Source organism: Fringilla coelebs (genome assembly GCF_963513975.1).
Source record: "Fringilla coelebs genome assembly, chromosome: Z".
In the NCBI taxonomy this organism is placed as follows: domain Eukaryota; kingdom Metazoa; phylum Chordata; class Aves; order Passeriformes; family Fringillidae; genus Fringilla; species Fringilla coelebs.
This window is the reverse complement of record NC_140031.1, coordinates 29580627-29599537: the sequence shown is the minus strand read 5'-3', so window position 1 is coordinate 29599537 and position 18911 is coordinate 29580627. Positions and strand designations below refer to the sequence as shown.

General features: G+C 36.1%; 1 protein-coding gene across 1 annotated transcript in view; it reads left to right on the top strand.

The window, feature by feature from the left end:
- Nucleotides 1-13286: 13286 nt before the first annotated feature.
- PTPRD (protein tyrosine phosphatase receptor type D) overlaps nucleotides 13287-18911 on the top strand; it is a gene marked incomplete at its 5' end in the record, with an annotated part of 283346 nt that continues 277721 nt past the window's right edge. The window contains one exon of the mRNA XM_084225157.1: nucleotides 13287-13371. Within this exon, the coding sequence (XP_084081283.1) occupies nucleotides 13287-13371 (85 nt within the window). The remainder of the gene's footprint in view (nucleotides 13372-18911) is intronic.

The following is an 18911-nucleotide window of genomic DNA, read 5'->3' as shown; positions in this document are numbered from 1 at the left end:
TAAATAGTATTAAAAAATGGGAATGTAATGATATCAAATACCAGTAAATTATATGTGAGAGTCAGAATTACAAAACTTATTGTAATCAGTTTGATTATGACACTTTGCTTTAAAGTTTGAAGAATTTTGAATGAAATTCCACATTTTTTCATTTGTTAGTTCTGTGCAGTGATCTGGTTTAACATTGCATATATTGATCTTTATGAAGATTGTGGATCAGGATAAGAATTTTTTTTTTTCCCTTCAGGAACTTAAGGAAGTCTTCTCTTTACCTGCTGGAAGATGCTTAGAAAAAAAGAAAATAGCAGAACATTTCTTTGAAATAATTTGAGAAAAATTTGCATTTCAGTTAGCATTTATCTGTTGCTAGATACCAGATTCAATGCCAAATCAGTTGACTGCTTTGGCTGTTGTGTAGATATGCTTGTTCAAGATCTCAGCTACAGAAATGAAGTCAACTTTATTTATAAAAATTTTTTAAAATGATGATGCAATATAGGAACAAATGGATTACAGCAACACATTCCAGTTCATTCCTGAATCCACACATAAGTTGTAAAATTAACTCTATGTAGATAAATTCAAATCATCCTCCAAAATTAATTGTAACTTTTGGTACCTTAATAAATAAGTTTACATCTTTGTCCTAGATGCCAGGTTGTCTCTGACACAAAGACTAGTGGAAATTTGGTCTGGAAATCTGGATCTTCCATTACAAGATATGAAATAAAATTGTTTGATCTAGGAGTGTCAGTGTGATTATACAGGATTTGTGACATGACTAAATTAATATACCAGGGCTGCTTATATTCTGGCCTAAAAATTATGCCTAATATTAAAAAAAAAAAAAAAGAGTTGTATTGGTTAAAATGTAAAAAATAGTCATTCACATTTATTTGCTATTTAATGGAGCTGACTTGCAAAAAATAATTCTTGAAGCAAATTATTTTATTTTTGGTTCCAGAGTCTTTAAAAAGGAGAATGCAACAATGACATAATTTGTGGAAGTAGTCCTGGTTTCCGCAGTGCTAATAACATGGAAATGATTGTGAAGTAAATTTTACAAAGAGTGAGGTAACAGTCTGCATACTGTGGACTTTAGAAGACATGAGTCTCATCTGCAGGTACCTGAACAAGAACACCTTTATAGAGTTTGGATTTTGTTTAAGGCATAAAAACACTCCTACTTTTTTCCTCCTCTTTTCCTTTAGTCTGTGACCTGCCTGTTACTGTTTAAACAAGCATTGTTAACCTTGTGCTGGCAGCAGTGGAAGATCTATTGTATGCATAGATCAGGACTAAGGAATTCTGGTTTTGGCAGAGAGATTGCATTAGGCATTAGAGATTGCTTGGAATACATCCCTGCATTTTCTCACTTAATCCAGTTGTTTCTGTTACTCTAATTTATAAATAATAAACAAAATCATAATTCTCATATGTCATCTCGCACCTTCAGTGGGCAAACCATTCAAACTAGCACATCAGATCAACAGCTGAATAAGTTTCTTTAGTGGGAAACCTCTTTTAAAATTGAGGTCTTGCTGAAGTATGCAGAGCACTAAGGAAAGGAAATACTCATAGTTTTTTTCTCCTAACTTCTAACCCTTGAAATCAAAAGCACTTTCCCTACCCACTCATTTGCTGTTAAACCTCATAAAAAATGAGTCACTTTTCTTGGCAGAAGGTTATTTTAACAACATTATGATATACATAAGAGAGAGTCTGAAACATGAGCCCAAACTTGGACATGCCAACATTTTTTTGGCCTTTTTACCTACACTGCTAAAGTTATGCAAAACATCCATAATGTGTACCTTTCTTTACAGTCTTGGTTTTTTTTTTTAACACTGAAGAAGTAGGATTGGAAAATGTTTTGAAAAATGTTTCTGTTTACTAACAGCAAGGTCCCAAAGTCATTCACATCTGTATATGTCAAATGAGGCTTTTCAAGATATTGAAAAATTGGTTACAGCTGGCTGCACACCCTGACAGTTGAAAATAAAACTCCCATACTAGTCATAACTAGCAATTCAATTTAACTTATGCACAGTGAGAGCAACAAAATGTAGTTTCTTTCCAAAGAGGCGACAGTGCAGTCAGAACTTCTACAGCTGCTTTTTATGCATTGATAATTAAAAAAAAAAATCAAACCAAAATCCCTACCTGCAAAATACAACCTCCCTTTATAATTATCTATTTCAAAGCTGTAATCGAGCATTTCATTATAAAGATGCTAATCAATCCAGAACAATAGTCCTGGGACAGCACACACACCCAGAGACATATCAGTTATACCAGAAATGCTGCAGAAACTTTACTAGGTTTATAATAGTTGCTCATGCATTTCTGTTGTGAAACATGAAACTCCCACAAGTCCCTTGCAGTGTTCCAAATAGAACATTAGGCTAATCTTCTAGCCTTTAGATGTGTTGAAAAATAGTGCTTTGTTATTAGTATAAATAACCAGCATGAACTGATTTAAAAAAAAAAAAAAGTTTTAATTCACTAGCCAGATTCTTAGTTGAAACTGATGATTGTGGGAAAATTAAGCCAAAACTGGAATTGTCTTTGTAGGTTATATTATATTTTATTTTTAAATTATTTAACATATTATTTGCATAAATATTAACATATTATTTCTTCTAGAGATTTTATCTCTGTGAGATAAAATTCCAGAGGAATATTTGAGCCTTGAGTGCCCACAGCCTTCATTCATAGTTTAATCTGTACAGCCTTGGGATATCTACAAAAGACTGGCAGTCACAACCTTGTATTTCATGTGGAATTTGAGTGTCACCTAGGTGACATTTTACTGGGCAAGGAAGGACATAAACATTTTTCTGCTTGTGTTTGGGAAGCAGTGTTGTGGTAACACGGATGCTAATGGTGTTAATCGACAGTGAGATTATATGGCATGTTTCCTACAAGTATTATAAATAGTTTTGTTTCAAGTTCTAAAAAGAGAATTAATGTAAGCTGAGTCTTTAAAAGTCCTGAAATACTTTAATGTGACTGTCTAAAGGCTCAAAGTTACCGTCTACTTCTGTAATGTCAGTCTGTGGTATTTTTTACAGAATGTGAGGGTAAAATTCTAAAATGTTTTTTAAAAGCCGCCTGTATGAACTTTTTAATATTTCTTTAGACTCAATATTTTCTCAGTTGGATTAGTAATGAAACTAGTTCTCCACTTTCATTAGTTCATTAGTTTAATTTCATCATGGCTAAATAGGGAGTATTGTGCTGCTGAAGGAAAAAGTCCTTACTTAGTTTGAATCTCATAGCAGTATGTTTACTGATTACTACTTCCCATCTAGAAATTCTGGAAATGAAAAAGCTGAAAGCAGAGGGAAAATGCAGAAGTCCTGGAAGCCTTTGTTTATGAGGCACGTCTGAAAGGCAGAGAAGTTATCTCCTCTATTTCTGTCTTTTCATACAAATTTGAACTCTGCAGATCAGTTCTTTTTGTTATTGTGTGTACGTTTGTGTGTACCAAGTGTGTATTTGTATATATTCTTAAACATTTGCTTTACTGGATGCTAAGTGTATTGTTTTAGCTTATATCTATATTTTTTATTTCTCCTGATGCTGAGATTAGGAAAGATACTCAAAATCTGAATGGCAGGAGCTATAATCTAAGACACCATCTTCTGTATTTTCTCATCTATATATTTTTTATGAAAGGTGACAAACATAACTAGGATAATAACCTTCCTTTTGTGTCATATCTTCAGCCTGTTTCTTTTTTATGACTTTTTACTGTTCATTTAGAAGACAAACTATGAGTAGTGCCTGCAGTTGGTTATTTCACCAATTTAATCTACTGTAATATTTCTTTCTCTGATTTTTCTTGCTCATTTATGAAAGAAAAGGCAACAGATTGCTTGTTTCAGAAACTGTGTCATGTTCATAAGCAGTGAGAGAGATAATTGAGCATATATATGAACGATTGGCATGCAGGAAGTTCTTGAGCAGGATAAAAGTGCTCCAGTATATGCCTGGAAAAACAATTTTTGGTAAATGTGGCCTCACTCTGTAACATTGTAGCATGTCCTAGCCTCCTCACAATATACTCTGGGTATATATGGTGTATAAGTTGCAGAGGTATTTCCACAGCTGTATACAGTAGAGCTTAGATTTAGTTTTTCTCATGAAAATAATGAGAAAATAATGTTCATTTGGGTGGTAGCACATACTCTCACTTTTGTACTGAAAACTGACAAAAGATGCTGCAAAAGAAAGTGAAGGTTACACAATGTCAGTATGCAGTTAACATTTAGGTTAGAAATTATCAGCTTGTTGCTAAGGCCAGCATATTTGTAAGAATGAACTCACAGTTAGGTTTTCATTAATATCATCAACCCAAAAAAGATGAGTGCTTGGGAAGCTGTGGAGGGACTTAGATTTGAAACATTCTTGCTGAAATGTTTCCTGAGAAGAACATAAACCCAGTGAAGAATATATGGAAAATACATAATGCATTTTAATCTATTTTAGTACTCTATAACAGAGTTGTAAGAGGATGAACCACAGGCCTAAGAGGGATTTTTTTTATTGTTATGTTCTTGTAGCTAAGACATATGAGTGCCAAGTTGACTGGGCAAAAAAGGCAATGAATGAAAGCTCTGGGTATGGGAGCTGCATCATCAAAGTGCAGAGAAAATCTTAAAGTCAAAAATGAGAAAGGAGTGCATGTGTACTGGTTAATGCTTTGTACAGTCTCTGGTTGTTTAAAGTTTAGTAATAGGTTTCACAGAGGACATCTTTTGTTGATCTCAGTTGGCTTTCACCAGATCAAATACAAGAGGATTAAACTTTCTGCTGCTCACTTCCCATTTGAAGGGGATTGAGGGAGAGGTTCTATGAAGCACCTGAAATGCCAGTTCAAGTGGCCCTACTAAGCCACTTATTTCTTCTTATTACAGAAAAATCTATAGTAGTTAAAGAGGTCTGTAAAGAAAAACATGCTATGAATCATGCTGTCTGGCTGATGATTTCATAATTTTATTTGGTATCAAACTGGTTTGTCAATATTATGACATTAGTTTGGAGTCTAAAAGTATACCAGTTCATTTGGTACTTTCCTTAATAAGGAAATTTCAGCAATAAAATATCTGTACGTTGTTTTTGCCTTTTAACTTTCTTTCTCAGAGTTTATAACATTATTTTTACTTTTTCTCTGACTGTAGTAAAACATGCATTATATTACAAAGACTCTTTGCAGTTGTCATCTTTTTTCCAAAAGGAGACCTGTGAACAACCAGGGACTATTATGCCATATCTTAGTATGGGAAATGCATAGTGCTTCTATAGCTTCAGGAAGTTTTTGTCTTTTATTACCAAATAATTTTATAATGCCAACTACTTTTGAAAAATAACCATTTCAGCTCTCCATCTCTTCCTCTAATACAATTGTATTGCCATCAGCAACATTATAATAAAGTGCAGTCAGGCTAAACTAGCTGCAGCTGGATTGCTGTCCTGTGTGTACAGCAAATTCACCGTCTCAGTCATGCTTCAATCTGATTAGCCAACAAGTATATTGGATAGTTTTGAAACAAAACCATTAAGTGAAAAAGAAAAAGAAAAGCCATTAAAAAAGAAATTGCAGAGAATGGAGAAAAAATGCATTGTAATACTGCAGTTATATTTGACTTCTTAGCTCCAAACTTGCAAATATATTTCTAGTTTTATCTTAGTATCTGCGATACCTGTTATGCTTCAACCATGCCTGATCCTAAAGGCGAGGAATAACCTGAATTTTTTGCAATAACCCTGCTGAAAAAGATACAGGAAGGGCAAAATTCTCCTGAAAGACGGCTGTTTAGATATAAGCAATATTAACGTGTCTGTGTCATGTGCATAGCAGTGGAGCTGTAGAATCATTCTTGTTGCTAGATCATCTACATACCTAGCTCTGTGAGGAAGCAAGCCACAGATGCCACCTCTGTGGTCTGCAAACTCAGCTGCTCCTGGTAGATACTAGCTGCTCTTGGTAGTTTTGCTTTTTACTAAGACTGCTGTGAGTATGTGCTTGGAAGCTGGCATTGGAGACCCTTTTCCTGGGAGTGTCTGAAGAGTATGTGGTATATGGCACAGTGGCTCTCAGAATGTTTTTGTATGTGGCTCACATAGATTCAGCCTTTTCTAAGAGGTGGTAGCTGCACAATTCCAGTGTTGTTGGAGTAGTGTAACAGACAGTCAAAGACTAACAAACTGTGTATGGCAAATACCCTAGTACTAATGATATGTTCTTTCACATTTTGTTATTTTGAGGCAAACAAGACAAAAATCAGTCTGTAAATGTTTTTGCATAAACACAGTCATTGTATTGTTCTTAAACCAGATTTCAGAGGAAACAATTAATGTAATCATAGGATCCAGAACAACTTATGCTGGAAAAGACATTTGAGATTGAGTCCAACTAAGTCCATCATTAAACCGTGTCCCTAATCATCGCTATGTTTCCAAGTCTTTTGAGTACCTGCTGGGCTGACAACTCCACCAGCTTTCCAAGGAAGACTGTTCCAATCCTTAGCCTGAAATCCACACTAAGGTGTCTAGAATCACCTTACTATGGATTCAGTTCGGTGAAGAAATTTTTCCTAGTATCCATTCAAAATCTCCCCTTGCACAGCGCAAGACAGTTTATTCTTGCTGTGTTGAGAAGAGCATGATTCCCCACCTGGCTGCACCCTCTTGTCAGGCAGTTCTAGAGACAGTAAGGTCTGCCCTGAGCCTCCCTTTCTCCAGGCTAAACACCCCCAGCTCCCTCAGCTGCTCCTTGTAGGACTTGTCCTCCAGACCCTTCCCCAGCTCTGTTGCCCTTCTCTGGACACATTCCAGCACCACCATGTCTTTCTTGCAGTGAGGGCCCCAAAACTGAACACAGGATTTGAGGTGTGGCTTCACCAGCTCTGAGTACAGGGGACAGTCCCTGCCCTGTTCCTGCTGGCCACACTGCTGCTGGCACAGGCCAGGATGCCATTGCCCTTCTTGCCCACCTGGGCACTGCTGGCTCATGTTCAGCTGCTGTCACCAGCACCCCCAGCTCCTTTCCCTGTGGGCAGCTTTGCAGCCACTCTGCCCCAGCCTGTGGCACTGCCTGGGGTTGCTGTGACCCAAGGGCAGGACCTGGTACTGGGCTTTGCTGAACCTCACACCACTGGCCTTGGCCCATGATCCAGCCTGTCCAGATCCCTCCATGGAGCCTTCCTGCCCTCCAGCAGACCAACAGTCGACAATCACGCACCCAACTTGGTGCTGTCTGTGAATTTACTAAGGGTCTGTTCAACCCCCTCATCCAAATCATCAGTAAAGCTGTAGAATAGGACTTGCCCAATATTGATCCCTGGAGGACACCATTAGTGAGTGACCTGGTGATTCTAGACACCTAAGTTTAGTTTTCACATTGTTTCTCTTCAGTTGCTAAAGAAAGAGTAAAATAACAGCATAGCCTAAATACTTACTTTAGCCTTTTAGCCTTTTTTTTTTTTTGGTAAGCTGCTGCTCTTTTTCCCCTTTTCTGTCTCTCTATCTTTCTGTTTTCTTGGATGTTTGTTCTGTTTTGCTCCTTTTTTTTTTTTTATTTTTTATTTCTTTCTTCCATTCTCTTTTGTTTACTTGGTTTGGGGTTTCTGTTTGTTTTTTGTTTGGGTTTTGTTTTTGTTTTTTTTTTTTTGTAGGTTTGTTGGTTTTTATTTTAGCAAGTGTCAGAATAGAGTTAGCTTTTTTTAATTGCTCATACATGCAAAGTCAGAGCTGGAATATTTCAGGGTTAATATATGCAAGTAATTTACAGGAGTCAAGACTGGGTATTGTCAGAATTTGTGTTTATTCAGCAAGAAGTCAGTCTTAGTGGAAAATGTTTTATTTGTCTGCTTAATGTCTGTGGCTTTGTAACATGGTTTAAGTTATTTCCGTAGATTCTCAACAATACATAGCTTTAATATCCATAGACAGATAACATGGCATGCTTTTCTCATCTAGCAAGACTATCTCCAGCTCAGCACTTCAGCCATTGCCATCACAAAGTTTTTTTCTTGATCCATTATTTGGAGGCACCAAGTTAAGAAGTTAGGCAGTGTTTTAATTATTTGTTTCTGCATCATGTTCTGCATAAAAACATTTCTTATGATCTGAAGAAGTGACTAAGATGGCAGAAATTGGTAAGCATTGAGACACCCTGTCAGCTTACAATTGGTATTTTAATCTATGATTTAGAATGGAACTGAAGCTGTATAAACATCAGGCTAGGCAAGGTTTTCTCTGTATGGTTTTCTCTTTTAAGTCTTTTTGTAAGCAAAAAACCAGAAACCTTTAACCACTTCCTATATGAGAAAAACAGTGATATGATTTCAAGGTACCTTGCTGTTGTTGAGTTGATTTATTCACTAAACAATTTTATCTATTTTGTCAGTTATCAGAAAATCTACTTGGTTTTTCATGGTAACAGAGGAATCTTTGTTGAAGTTTACAATAGAATTACTATGTAGAATCAGATTGATATATTGTTTTATACAGGCAAAATGCCACCTAGCATTGCAACTCATTTGTGCTTTTATAGTGACATTCATATGCTAGATAGTTAAAATGCTTGCATGGCATCAGAAACCTACTGTTTTAGGATGGGTGCTCGTTCATATTGGACTAACTGTAACAGAGAAATTCAGCGATGATAGACAAGCATTAGGGTGAATTGTTTTCCAGAGACAGATAAGAATAAACATTTGAACACTCACCACAGTTGTCCTTCAAATTTCCTTAATCATGTGTTTTTATTTTGGATTTTTTAAGAATAAAAGCATAATGAAACATGGAACTTTTCCAACAGGTCGACTATGAAAACATTTATCATGTTCAATCAATAAAAGAGCAAGCAAAATGCGGAACTTCTGCTTTTGCCAGTTGCCCTTATTGCTTTGGAAAATAAATTTAATTCTCTTTAAAAGACAGTGTTTTACCCAGAGGTGTTTCTGAATTGATTTTGATTAAAGAGCTTATGAGAATTAATTTTATGCATTATTTTCTATTCTTTCTGGTAATGATTCAGCTGTCAGTTAGGCTTTTGCAGCCAAGATTTTTCCATGATTTTTTTTCATTTTATTTTTAAGGAGGGATCATGATTGATATGCAAATACAAGAAGTATTTTCACCCTTTCCATCACTCGTTCTAGGACTATTTTAAATTCATTTTTTGTATTTCTTCTCTTCCATTTCCATGGTATTAAAAATCTGTGGCTTGGAAATGGGTGTAATTCTGGATTATGGATATGATAAATGAAGTGTAAAACCAGAATTTCAGCACTGTCTTCTGTTTTAATCTTTGCTTCCATGTTTTTTTAGAGAAACACCATTTTTGGTGGAGTTTTTTTTTTGCTTGTTTTGTGTTTTTGGGGGGGTTTTGGGGTTTTTTTTTTAGTTTTTTTTTTAATATAAGTTGTATCGAGTTACTTTCCTATGGGGAAATATACAGGGTTTCTGTGGGAAGTCCTTGAGACAAACCAGAGATGACCATGAACTAAAGTCATATCTCTAAACAATTTAATGCTTTGGAAATGTAGAACCAGAAACTCTGTTTGCAGCACAAATGAACTCTCATCCCTTCATAATCCCTTTCTTCTAAATTTTATAAGTTACTGTTTGCTTCATTATTTTTGTCAATGTGACTCTGTACATGTGTTAGGAGTTCTTTTTTGTCCATGTTCAAGGCTCTTCTGACAACTTTTCCCTGCTAAGCTGAATTTCTGTGTTAGCAAGCATTTAATTTCCCATTCTGGCATGGAAAAACAAGCTGATAAAAAAAAACAAAACAGTGTTTATTTTTTTTTTTTTGGCTTTGTTTTGTTTCTAAAATTTGCCCCCAGGTATGCATTTCCTATAACTGTCTTGGAGCTGGAGCCATCTTGTGAGTACCATGATAGTACCTAAAAGATTATTTTTGCTACTAAAGTAAACAGACTGCAGGGAAGCATTTCAGTGTTGAGATGTTTCATTCACCCAGTTGATCCTTTTGAGGATAATTGGTGCACGTGCCCATGCCCTGCTACTATTAGCTGCAGTGCTCCTGCTGAGGAGAATTCTTTTTTGTCTCTGCATTGAACACTCTGGAGAGCTGCACATCTGCACTTTTACTGATCCTATTAATAGTTACTGTTAATCAGGGAAAATCTATCCTCTTACTTACTTGTGTGTTATTGTTAGATGTATTACCTAGTTTCATAGATAGCTCTTTTAGAGATATTGAAAGAGTCATTTCAAATTGGGATATTTGAAGAGTCATTTTTGATTATTTAATACAGCAGTTGTACAGCACTTAACTAAAATAATAAAAGCTTTTATTAAAGCTTCAAAAAGAGAATTTTTTCCCAAAGAACTGTTGACCTCTCTGTAGTTATTGTGATGCCAAGGAGAAACCCCATCTTTCTGCCCTGGTGCGGTGTGAATGTTGTAACAGGGGCTTTTAAGTGAGTACCTCACCCAGGATTAATTCTGTTAGGCAAGTATTGTTCCTCTGATGACAAAGCTAGTGTAACCTGGTGCTGCACATGCTGTTTGTATTTTCACTGTCTTTGATACCACACTCAGGATGTAACAAACCATCATCAGGAGGAAATAGAAAAGGAAAGGAACCTAATTTAATTTTAAGAATTAATAATGCTTTAGATGAGTCTTTCAATTTGGAACTACTAAGCTGGCTTGATGTGGAAGCTGATAGTTGTCTTGGTAATGTAATTTAGTCCTTTTAAGGAACTGCATCTTCATGTAAGTTTTTACAAATAAGCCTATATACCACGTGATATGATATCATTGGTGGTACAGTTGTCAGTAGTAGGGTCTGAAGATTGTTTTCCTTGTGTGTAGAGCAGACTTTTGTGGAAAGCCTTGATATTGCCTGAATGTCTCTTGACTTGCTTCTCTCTATGTTGCCAGCCCATCACCTGCATGCCTCCGTTAACAGTGTATCTCCAATTTGGAAGGAAAACCAACCACTGTCTTTAGTCTAGTGCTTATGTTTCCCTGAGCTAGAATACTGGAAGTTTGCTTGAAGGCCTAAGCAGGTAAAAAGGGAGAACAAACAACAAGCACAGAGTGTTCTGGAAACCTTGGTGTGTTCATCAGGTTAGCTAAAGCCATGACTCTTGGAAATGTGAAAGAAAGGAAATACTGAGGGCTTTCATTTTATGACCTGAGTGACAATGAATATTACCTTCAAAGCAGACACAGAGTGCTGTATTCCCAAGTGGTTGTATGTGCATTTAAAATGAGAGAATGGAATGAGGTTTCACTAAAAAAAAAAAAAAAAGAAAAAAAAAAGCTCTATTCTCAACCTTTTCTTTGCCAGGTTTTGTGATACATCCCTTCCTTTGCAGACAGCTTGTAGAGGATGAGTGCATATTCATATATCAGGATTTAAAATTCCTCTTTTCCCCAAGCAGACACCAATATTTATCCTGTTTGCCACCACATTTAATATTTTGATGGGAGTGCTTGAAATGTATGAAAATAATGTGCCCCAATGCCCCGATAAAAAAACTGTTGAGTAAAACAAGTACCTTTGTGGTCATCATTTTCCCCCCCTCTCTGCTCCCCTTATTAATTATCAGTATTGTTTACTCTCTGCTTCTGCCCCTGACAGGAGTAAGGGAGTACTTGGTACCCACCACATTTCTCTGTTCACCTTCACACATCAGCTAGTATGGCTGTGTACTAATGAGAAGATAGTTTTGTTCTTAGGTGAGCTGCCTGTAGAGATAGTTCAGGCTCCCTTGTAACTCCTGCATTCCAGAAGCAGCAAAATAAAAATAACCTCTTCCTTGAAAGTACATTTCATGCATCTCCATCTTTGGGATAGTATTGGAATCATTACACAGCAGTTGGCTCTGATACGCTTGCACAGACACAAATTGAGTCCGACAGGACTGGTGTCTCATGGACTTTGCTGTCATTTGAAATGCTGGCATGAAGATGGTAGCGATGAAAGGGGAGAGCTGGTGCCTTTAGCATTTTGCCTATGAAGATTTCTTAGGCTTGTATTTTTTGATAGCAGTAGCTGATTCAAAAGATAGTTTTACAAAAGAGATTTGTAACATAGTGTAGATTTCTACCAGCTGCTCATGAGTTTTACAAAAGAGATTTGTAACATAGTGTAGATTTCTACCAGCTGCTCACGTCTTTTCTTCCTTGAGTAAATTCTTTTGAGCATTTCTTTGTACTGAAAGTGGGCTCTTTATGCCACCCACAAAATTGTAAGATCTAGTTAGTGGAATAATAATCAGTATACTTTTTTCTCTGCCCTCTTGGTTTTTATCTTTACTGCATGGAAGCCACTTGTGTGGTAATGAAGAAGACTTAACAAAGCCTATATGTTGCTGATCCTTCAGGAAGTATATTATTGTCATATTATTGTCATGTCATATTATTTTAGTGCTAATATCACACTGCTTAGGGATATCTCTAGTATTTCCTGATGGAGGAGGAAAAATATTTTTTGTATTCCCTAATTTCTCTTAGTGTGGCATATTTGGACGAGGATTAAACACTGTTTTTTCAAGTCAGGTACTTGAGCTGTAGTTCTACCAGTATATCATATTCAATTACACATTGTAATAAATTAGATGGATTTAATTGAGATCTCAGCTCTTTATTCAATGCCAGATTTCTGGTTTTTTATTAGGCATAATTCAGATATGTGCAGGAAATGATAACAGGAATTTTAACCTTTGAAAGTTGCTGAACAATGCAATATATTAATAATACGTTCTGAAGTAGATCTTGTGGTGTTATTCTTACCAGATGCCAGAGCATCAACTCCCTGTTGGCATGTTGGATTTGTTATGGATATCTAAGCTGCTTTGGTTACTTTCTTGCAACATGAGTTCCAGTGATGTCTTAAACCTCGTCATACCTAGTTTCTTTGCTTTAGGACATGCTATAGTTCTAACTAAAGATTCAGGTTGTGACAGTTGCTTGATTATGTGGTGAAGGTACACTAAGAAATATGTTGTAACAGTGCTAACACTAACATATACTGTGTCTTGGATCTTCTTGTATATACCAGTAGCTTGAAGTTAATTATGCTTCTTCCCCTTTCTGCCTTACCCTTTTGTCTTTTAAAATTGTTTTGCCTCAAATTGTGAATGTGTAAAAAAAGGAAAATAAAAACTCTAGTCTATTTTTGCTAATTGTATTTTTATCTTTTCACAGGCTCTGAAAATACTTCATCTGAAATTTCAGACTGGACAGACTCGCAGTGGCTTCTAAGCCAGTGAGAACAAGGCTGCCAAAGCATGCTGGTGCCAAGCTGTCGGATGATGCACGTAGTCAGGCCAGTGGTGGTGCTCCTGTGCTTGCTGCTCTATGCTGATGCTGAAAGTAAGTTTATTATTCATTTATGCTTAGATCTTGGCCATCGTGACTAGTTTTGTTTTCAGCTGGTGGTTACTAAGAGTCTCAGAATGAGTTTCCTTTTGAGTGATTCTTCAAAAACTTTGAGGTCCTCTCTAGATCACAACCAGTATTTGAAAAAGATTGTTTATGCAACTTCCTTACTGTTTCTTCTTCTTAATGCCCCTTTTCTTATGCATGGAGTGGTTCATGTAAGATGGTGAAGACCACTGTCGCAAAGTTACACAGTCAAAACAAAGACAAACCTTGCTCACCAGACATTGGTCAAATACCTTAAAGACGTCTGTCGTTCTTTGAATATTTCTGACTTAACTTTGATTAAAAAAAAAAATACATCCCCTTCCCTCTTAATATCCAGTCCAATTAAAATTCCTGTCCCTTTGTAAGTGCTACAGCAGCTGTTCTAATGCATTATTTCCGACAGCTGTCGCAGAGTACAGTATCCAAACAAATCAAGCAGAACTGACAGCTCAGTGGCTGGCCTAAACATGTGACAATTCAGTGAGGAAAGGCACCTATGTTTACTTGTACTGAGGGAAACTGCTTGAATTTGGTCAATTAGGTTATCTATTAATGGGAAGATAATATCTTCTTTTTAATTAGGAAATCATTAGGTCTACCTTGTTTACATGTGTTCCTTCGCCCAGCTGTCCTTTGGCTTCTTCCACAAGTAATGAGAAAAGCCATTTGCTTTCCACCTGTTGATCTGCAGGTTTACTGCAAGCTGATTGTTAGCACTGGCTACAAGCTGACTGCTAACATTCACTTTATTGAGGGATATTTTCCTACTTTTCCACTAGTTCCTGACGCTATGCAGACACATGACCAATCAATAACTTTGTTTTAGCTCTGTCTTTAGAAGACTTCCGTGTGTTTTTTCACACGTGGTAAATTAAGTAGAAACACAGAGTAGTAGAATCAGCTTTAGTAAGGCTAGATGAATCAGTTTTCAATAAACACATACAGAAAAGTTCTTCATCACCCACTTATCACCTGCACTCCAGGTATACAGAGTCACAGCAGTAAAAGAGATACCAAAATTTTTCAGTTTCATGCATAATAAGCTTTCCTTTTTTTAAGTGCAGATCTGTGAAAGTGAAGTAAATGGAAGAAAAAAGGACAAAACATACATGTTTGTTGTGTACTGACAGCTGAGATTCTTTGGCCCTTTTCCAGTTAGATAATGACCAGCTGGGATGATTGTGTCTAAGGTGAAACCAAGGACATTTTAACACTTTAGCCAGTACATAATTAATTGGAAAGTGGGCCCATATGTTGGACAATTTAACAGTTGTAGTATTACACCTATTTTAAAAGTTGTAAGAAGCACAAAGATCATTTTTTTGTGACAGTTTCTCTCAGAATGAGATTATGATTTTCAAGTATTTAATATGCACCACCTTTTAAGTTCCTTAAATAGTTATATACATATATGCAAACGGTATACATTATATGCCATTAATTAAATTGTGAGTCATATATATGTTTATGTGACTCCGTTTTATATTGCATTTATACTGTGAGTGTTAAGTTAATGTTCTTCTATTTTGCTTATTTCTTTGAGGGTCACGATATAGTCACATTTTAATCTTACACACACTGGGACACACATTGAATCTCCACAGACACAGTTATTTTATGGTCTGGGTGAGATAGGACAGCATCTGTGAGCATTATGTAAGCAGACATACATAAGGTGTGTCTTCGTTCAGGATTAGCCCTCCTTGCCTGAAGAGAAGTTCCTGCTGTGCTGGAGTTGCTCTGCCCTCTGCCCCTGCACATACTCTTGCTCCTGTTTCGTCTTGCTCTTTCTAGAAGGGCCCCAGACCCTACTTTGACCTAGTGCTTTTCTTGAAATTCTTCACAAAGAGTGGCAGGACCACATTACTTCATTTTAATGGGAAGAGGACACAGAAGGTGAGACAAAGGGAACAAAAAAGTTTGCTGTTTTTTTTCTCTGTCACCCTGTAAAGGCTAGGCTTTCCTTTTTTTTTTTTTTTTGCCATTATTCTCCTGTTGCTAACATCAAGGCACTGCAGAAGAGAAGATAAATATCTAAACATTGTACTCTTTCTAGAGTAGATGTGGGATTTGTAGCACCAAGTAGCAAGCCAGCTTAATGCTACTGACCTGGTTTCCAATGGTAGTCCTTAGTGCATTTTGGTTTACATACAACCTTCACAGTTGAGAGAGGGAGGGAATGAGATACCTTCATTTCTCTTCATCATTGTGAAAGACCCCACACTTTGAAATGTGTTTGCATGGGCTGATAAACGTACTGTATCCACAAGTATATGTGGAAACTAGATTTGATTCTTACTCTTAATCCAGAAACTAAATCTACATTGACTGAGAAAATTAAGCAAATGTAAAAGGTGGCAAAACTACCTTTGCTGTTTTTACCTTTTGATGTTAGTAAATATGATGTGATACTTGTAAATACAAGAAGTGAAAAATCTCAAATATTATGAGTATTTTTTTAGATGTCTTCTTTTATGTTTGGTATTTGTAGGTTCAGCATACACTAAGAAGGGGTAAAGCACATGTTCACTGAAGAAAGTACTTTAGTTCATTAGTCTTTGTTGGGGAGCAGCAATCTGCTACAGTGTTTTTCATTGGGTGAGATGTTCTCCGTGGTGTAGATGGCAATGATTCACCACAACTACTGAGATATTAGTAATATAGCTTCTTTGTTTGTCATAAGTACTGGGTATCTTCATGTTGATTTGAATGAACTGACAGCACAGTAACTATCCAGAAACTTTATGCAGGTTCATCTCTTTAATAACAGGATGCATGAATGTTTCAGAGATTCCTACATAACATATTTCTTTTAAAAAATATCAAATATGGTACATTATTATGTGTTTCTGACCTTGCCAAAGGTCACTGAGCTCGCTTAACCACTGAGCTCAAAGAAAGATAGGAAATATACATTCGTTCTAAATTCCTGGTCTTTCCTAGTATTCTATATTTTGAAAAATCCTGGAGTTTAATTTGTATTAGTAGAATCAAATATTTTTCTGCAGATAGTCTGCATCCTGCTTTTTAGTAATTGAGTTGATTCTTTTGCTTCCTTTTCCTTTTCCACACTGAGAAAAGCCTTACCACACCAGCATTTCAAAATTCTCTGCTGCATTAACTGCTGCATTAATTCTCTGCAGTAACTTCAACTGTTTAGTGCTCTTCCTCCATTCTTGGTTACATACCTTCTGCTCTGACATATTTCTTTTGTTACTTCTTTATAGATGCTGTTTTAGAAGAGAAGTAAAAATTCTCTTTTCCTTCAGCAGAAGTGTTTGCAACTTATTGTAAAAAGGCAAATAGAAATACTTACTAAAAACAATGCATTTGCTGTATATTGCTTCTGTTCTCAATTGTTAGAAATGTGAATAATGCTTTGCTTGTTCTTTGGCTTCTAATGCATATTGTGACAGTTACCATCGTGCAGGGAACCACTGTACCATCATATCATCATCATCTCTAGGCCAGGATCAGTTCTGACAGGACAGTGATTACTTATAACAGATGTTGGGGTAATTGAGACAAATTCTTGTTTAATAGGATGTAAAGGCAGTAATTTAGTATTGGTGAAACCATTTTTTCCTCTATTTTTTTTCCAATTTTTTAATAAAGTTTGCTTTTTAGGGAATATGTGTGTTTTTCCCTGCTAATACCACTCTTTCTCTTAAAAAACTTTTTATGTGCTTCTACTATCTGAAAGACATTCCTGCAGTCCATACTGAATTTTCTTCTCTCTAAGCACTTGTCTGTAATAGTAAACTACCCAACAGGTCTTTCAAACTGATTAAATTACAGAAAGCAGCTCTGTTACAGTCAGTCTTGCAGGTGGGCATACATGGTTCACAGTAAAAACCCCCACTGTTCCAGAATAAGTTCATAAACACTATATGAAGTGAAGCCCAATCTGGAAATTGCTTACTTTTTTGTACATGTACCTTTGATAGTTAGTGAATTTTTTCAGAGTAAATTTGATTTAAACTCTAATATCTTTTAACAGGTAATTTCAATTAATTGCCTTCAAGTATGGGCAGTCAAAAAAAATTAAAGATAAAATCTTTCTGTTATTGGTAATTTTTTACATATCATTTGTCTTTATATTAGTGCTGATAGCATGCACTGTATCTAAGATACAGCCCTTTGATGATATTGCTCTTTTTTTTATTTTAATAATGGTGATGTATTCAAGAGAGTTGAACTATAAGCTGGGGATTTTTTTTGGGGAAAAAAGAAGCTTCCAATTTTCTTTTATATATATTTTTTTTCCAGTAATTTTGATGTCTTCTCTTCAGCCCAACCCTAGGACATTTTTCAGTTGATTTGGTGAAAATAAGTATATACTTTTGCAAGAGTAATTTTATGTTGGGCTTGTTAAATATGATATTACATATGTCAAGTAAATCACCCATCAGTTAAAGTTTTAGTTTTAGGGGAAAGTGGGACAGTTAGTCATACCGAACTACTCCAGATGCATTCATTTTGCTCTGCAGCAGAGTGATGGCTTTGGAATAAATGTGATAGTTGAGATTAAGAGTCAGGGAAAATGAAAATATTATGCCATCATTCCAAACATACTGACTTAGCTGCAGAAACTACAGGTAATAAAGCTGTTTGCATGAGCTAGGGTTTATCCAACCCTTATTTTTCAAATCCTTAGACTGATACAAATTTGAATAATTTAGTTTCAGCCATAGCCATAACTATCACCATATCTATTTAACCTGGTGTAAATTACCAACAGCAAAATTGTGAGCTACTTGAGGAGTAAAATTTTTCAGTTAAAAGAATTTTTAAGAATATGTTTTGGTTATCTCTGTAAATCTGTACATAAGAAAACATTTTGAAATGTAATATGAACAAAAGATTTGTGTGTGTTTTGTAAAGTGTAGATTCAGGATTAAATCATCAGGGTTTTGTACTTCAGAACAAATTGAAGAAAATTACAGAATGGTTCTTCTGTGCATTTTTCTCCCTACATCTCTGAAGATTGTTGCTGTGCCTCTTTCAGAGCTGTTTAGTGCTGTTTTCAGAGCTGTTGTTACTTCAGGCAGTTGTAAGCCCCTACCTCCCTAAAGCAGAGAACTGAACAGAGCTGAGTTGCAAGCTCTGGAATCTGAGAAGCCTTAAACCCTGGCAACTTTGCCTGTGTCTGACTGAGGAGGCAGTGAAGTTCCCCAAATAAAAAAAGCCTTTATCTTTTGAATTTTTTTTTTTTTGAGTATCCATAAAACCAGGGTCAGAAAATTCAGGGTCTCAAATCTTCCCAGACACCCAAAAATCTAGGTATGAGAAATGTATGTTAATGGCCTTACAGAGCTGGACAAACCCACATGATTTAGATGAATGTTATCTGTTAGCAGCAAGTGTTTTTGGAGAAACTACAGTATGGGTAGTTATCTCACTGTGTAATTCCCTGCAGCATCAGTAATGACCGCTGGCAGATAAAGGAATGTGAGTCATTAATATTCCTCTGTCAGAATTGGCAG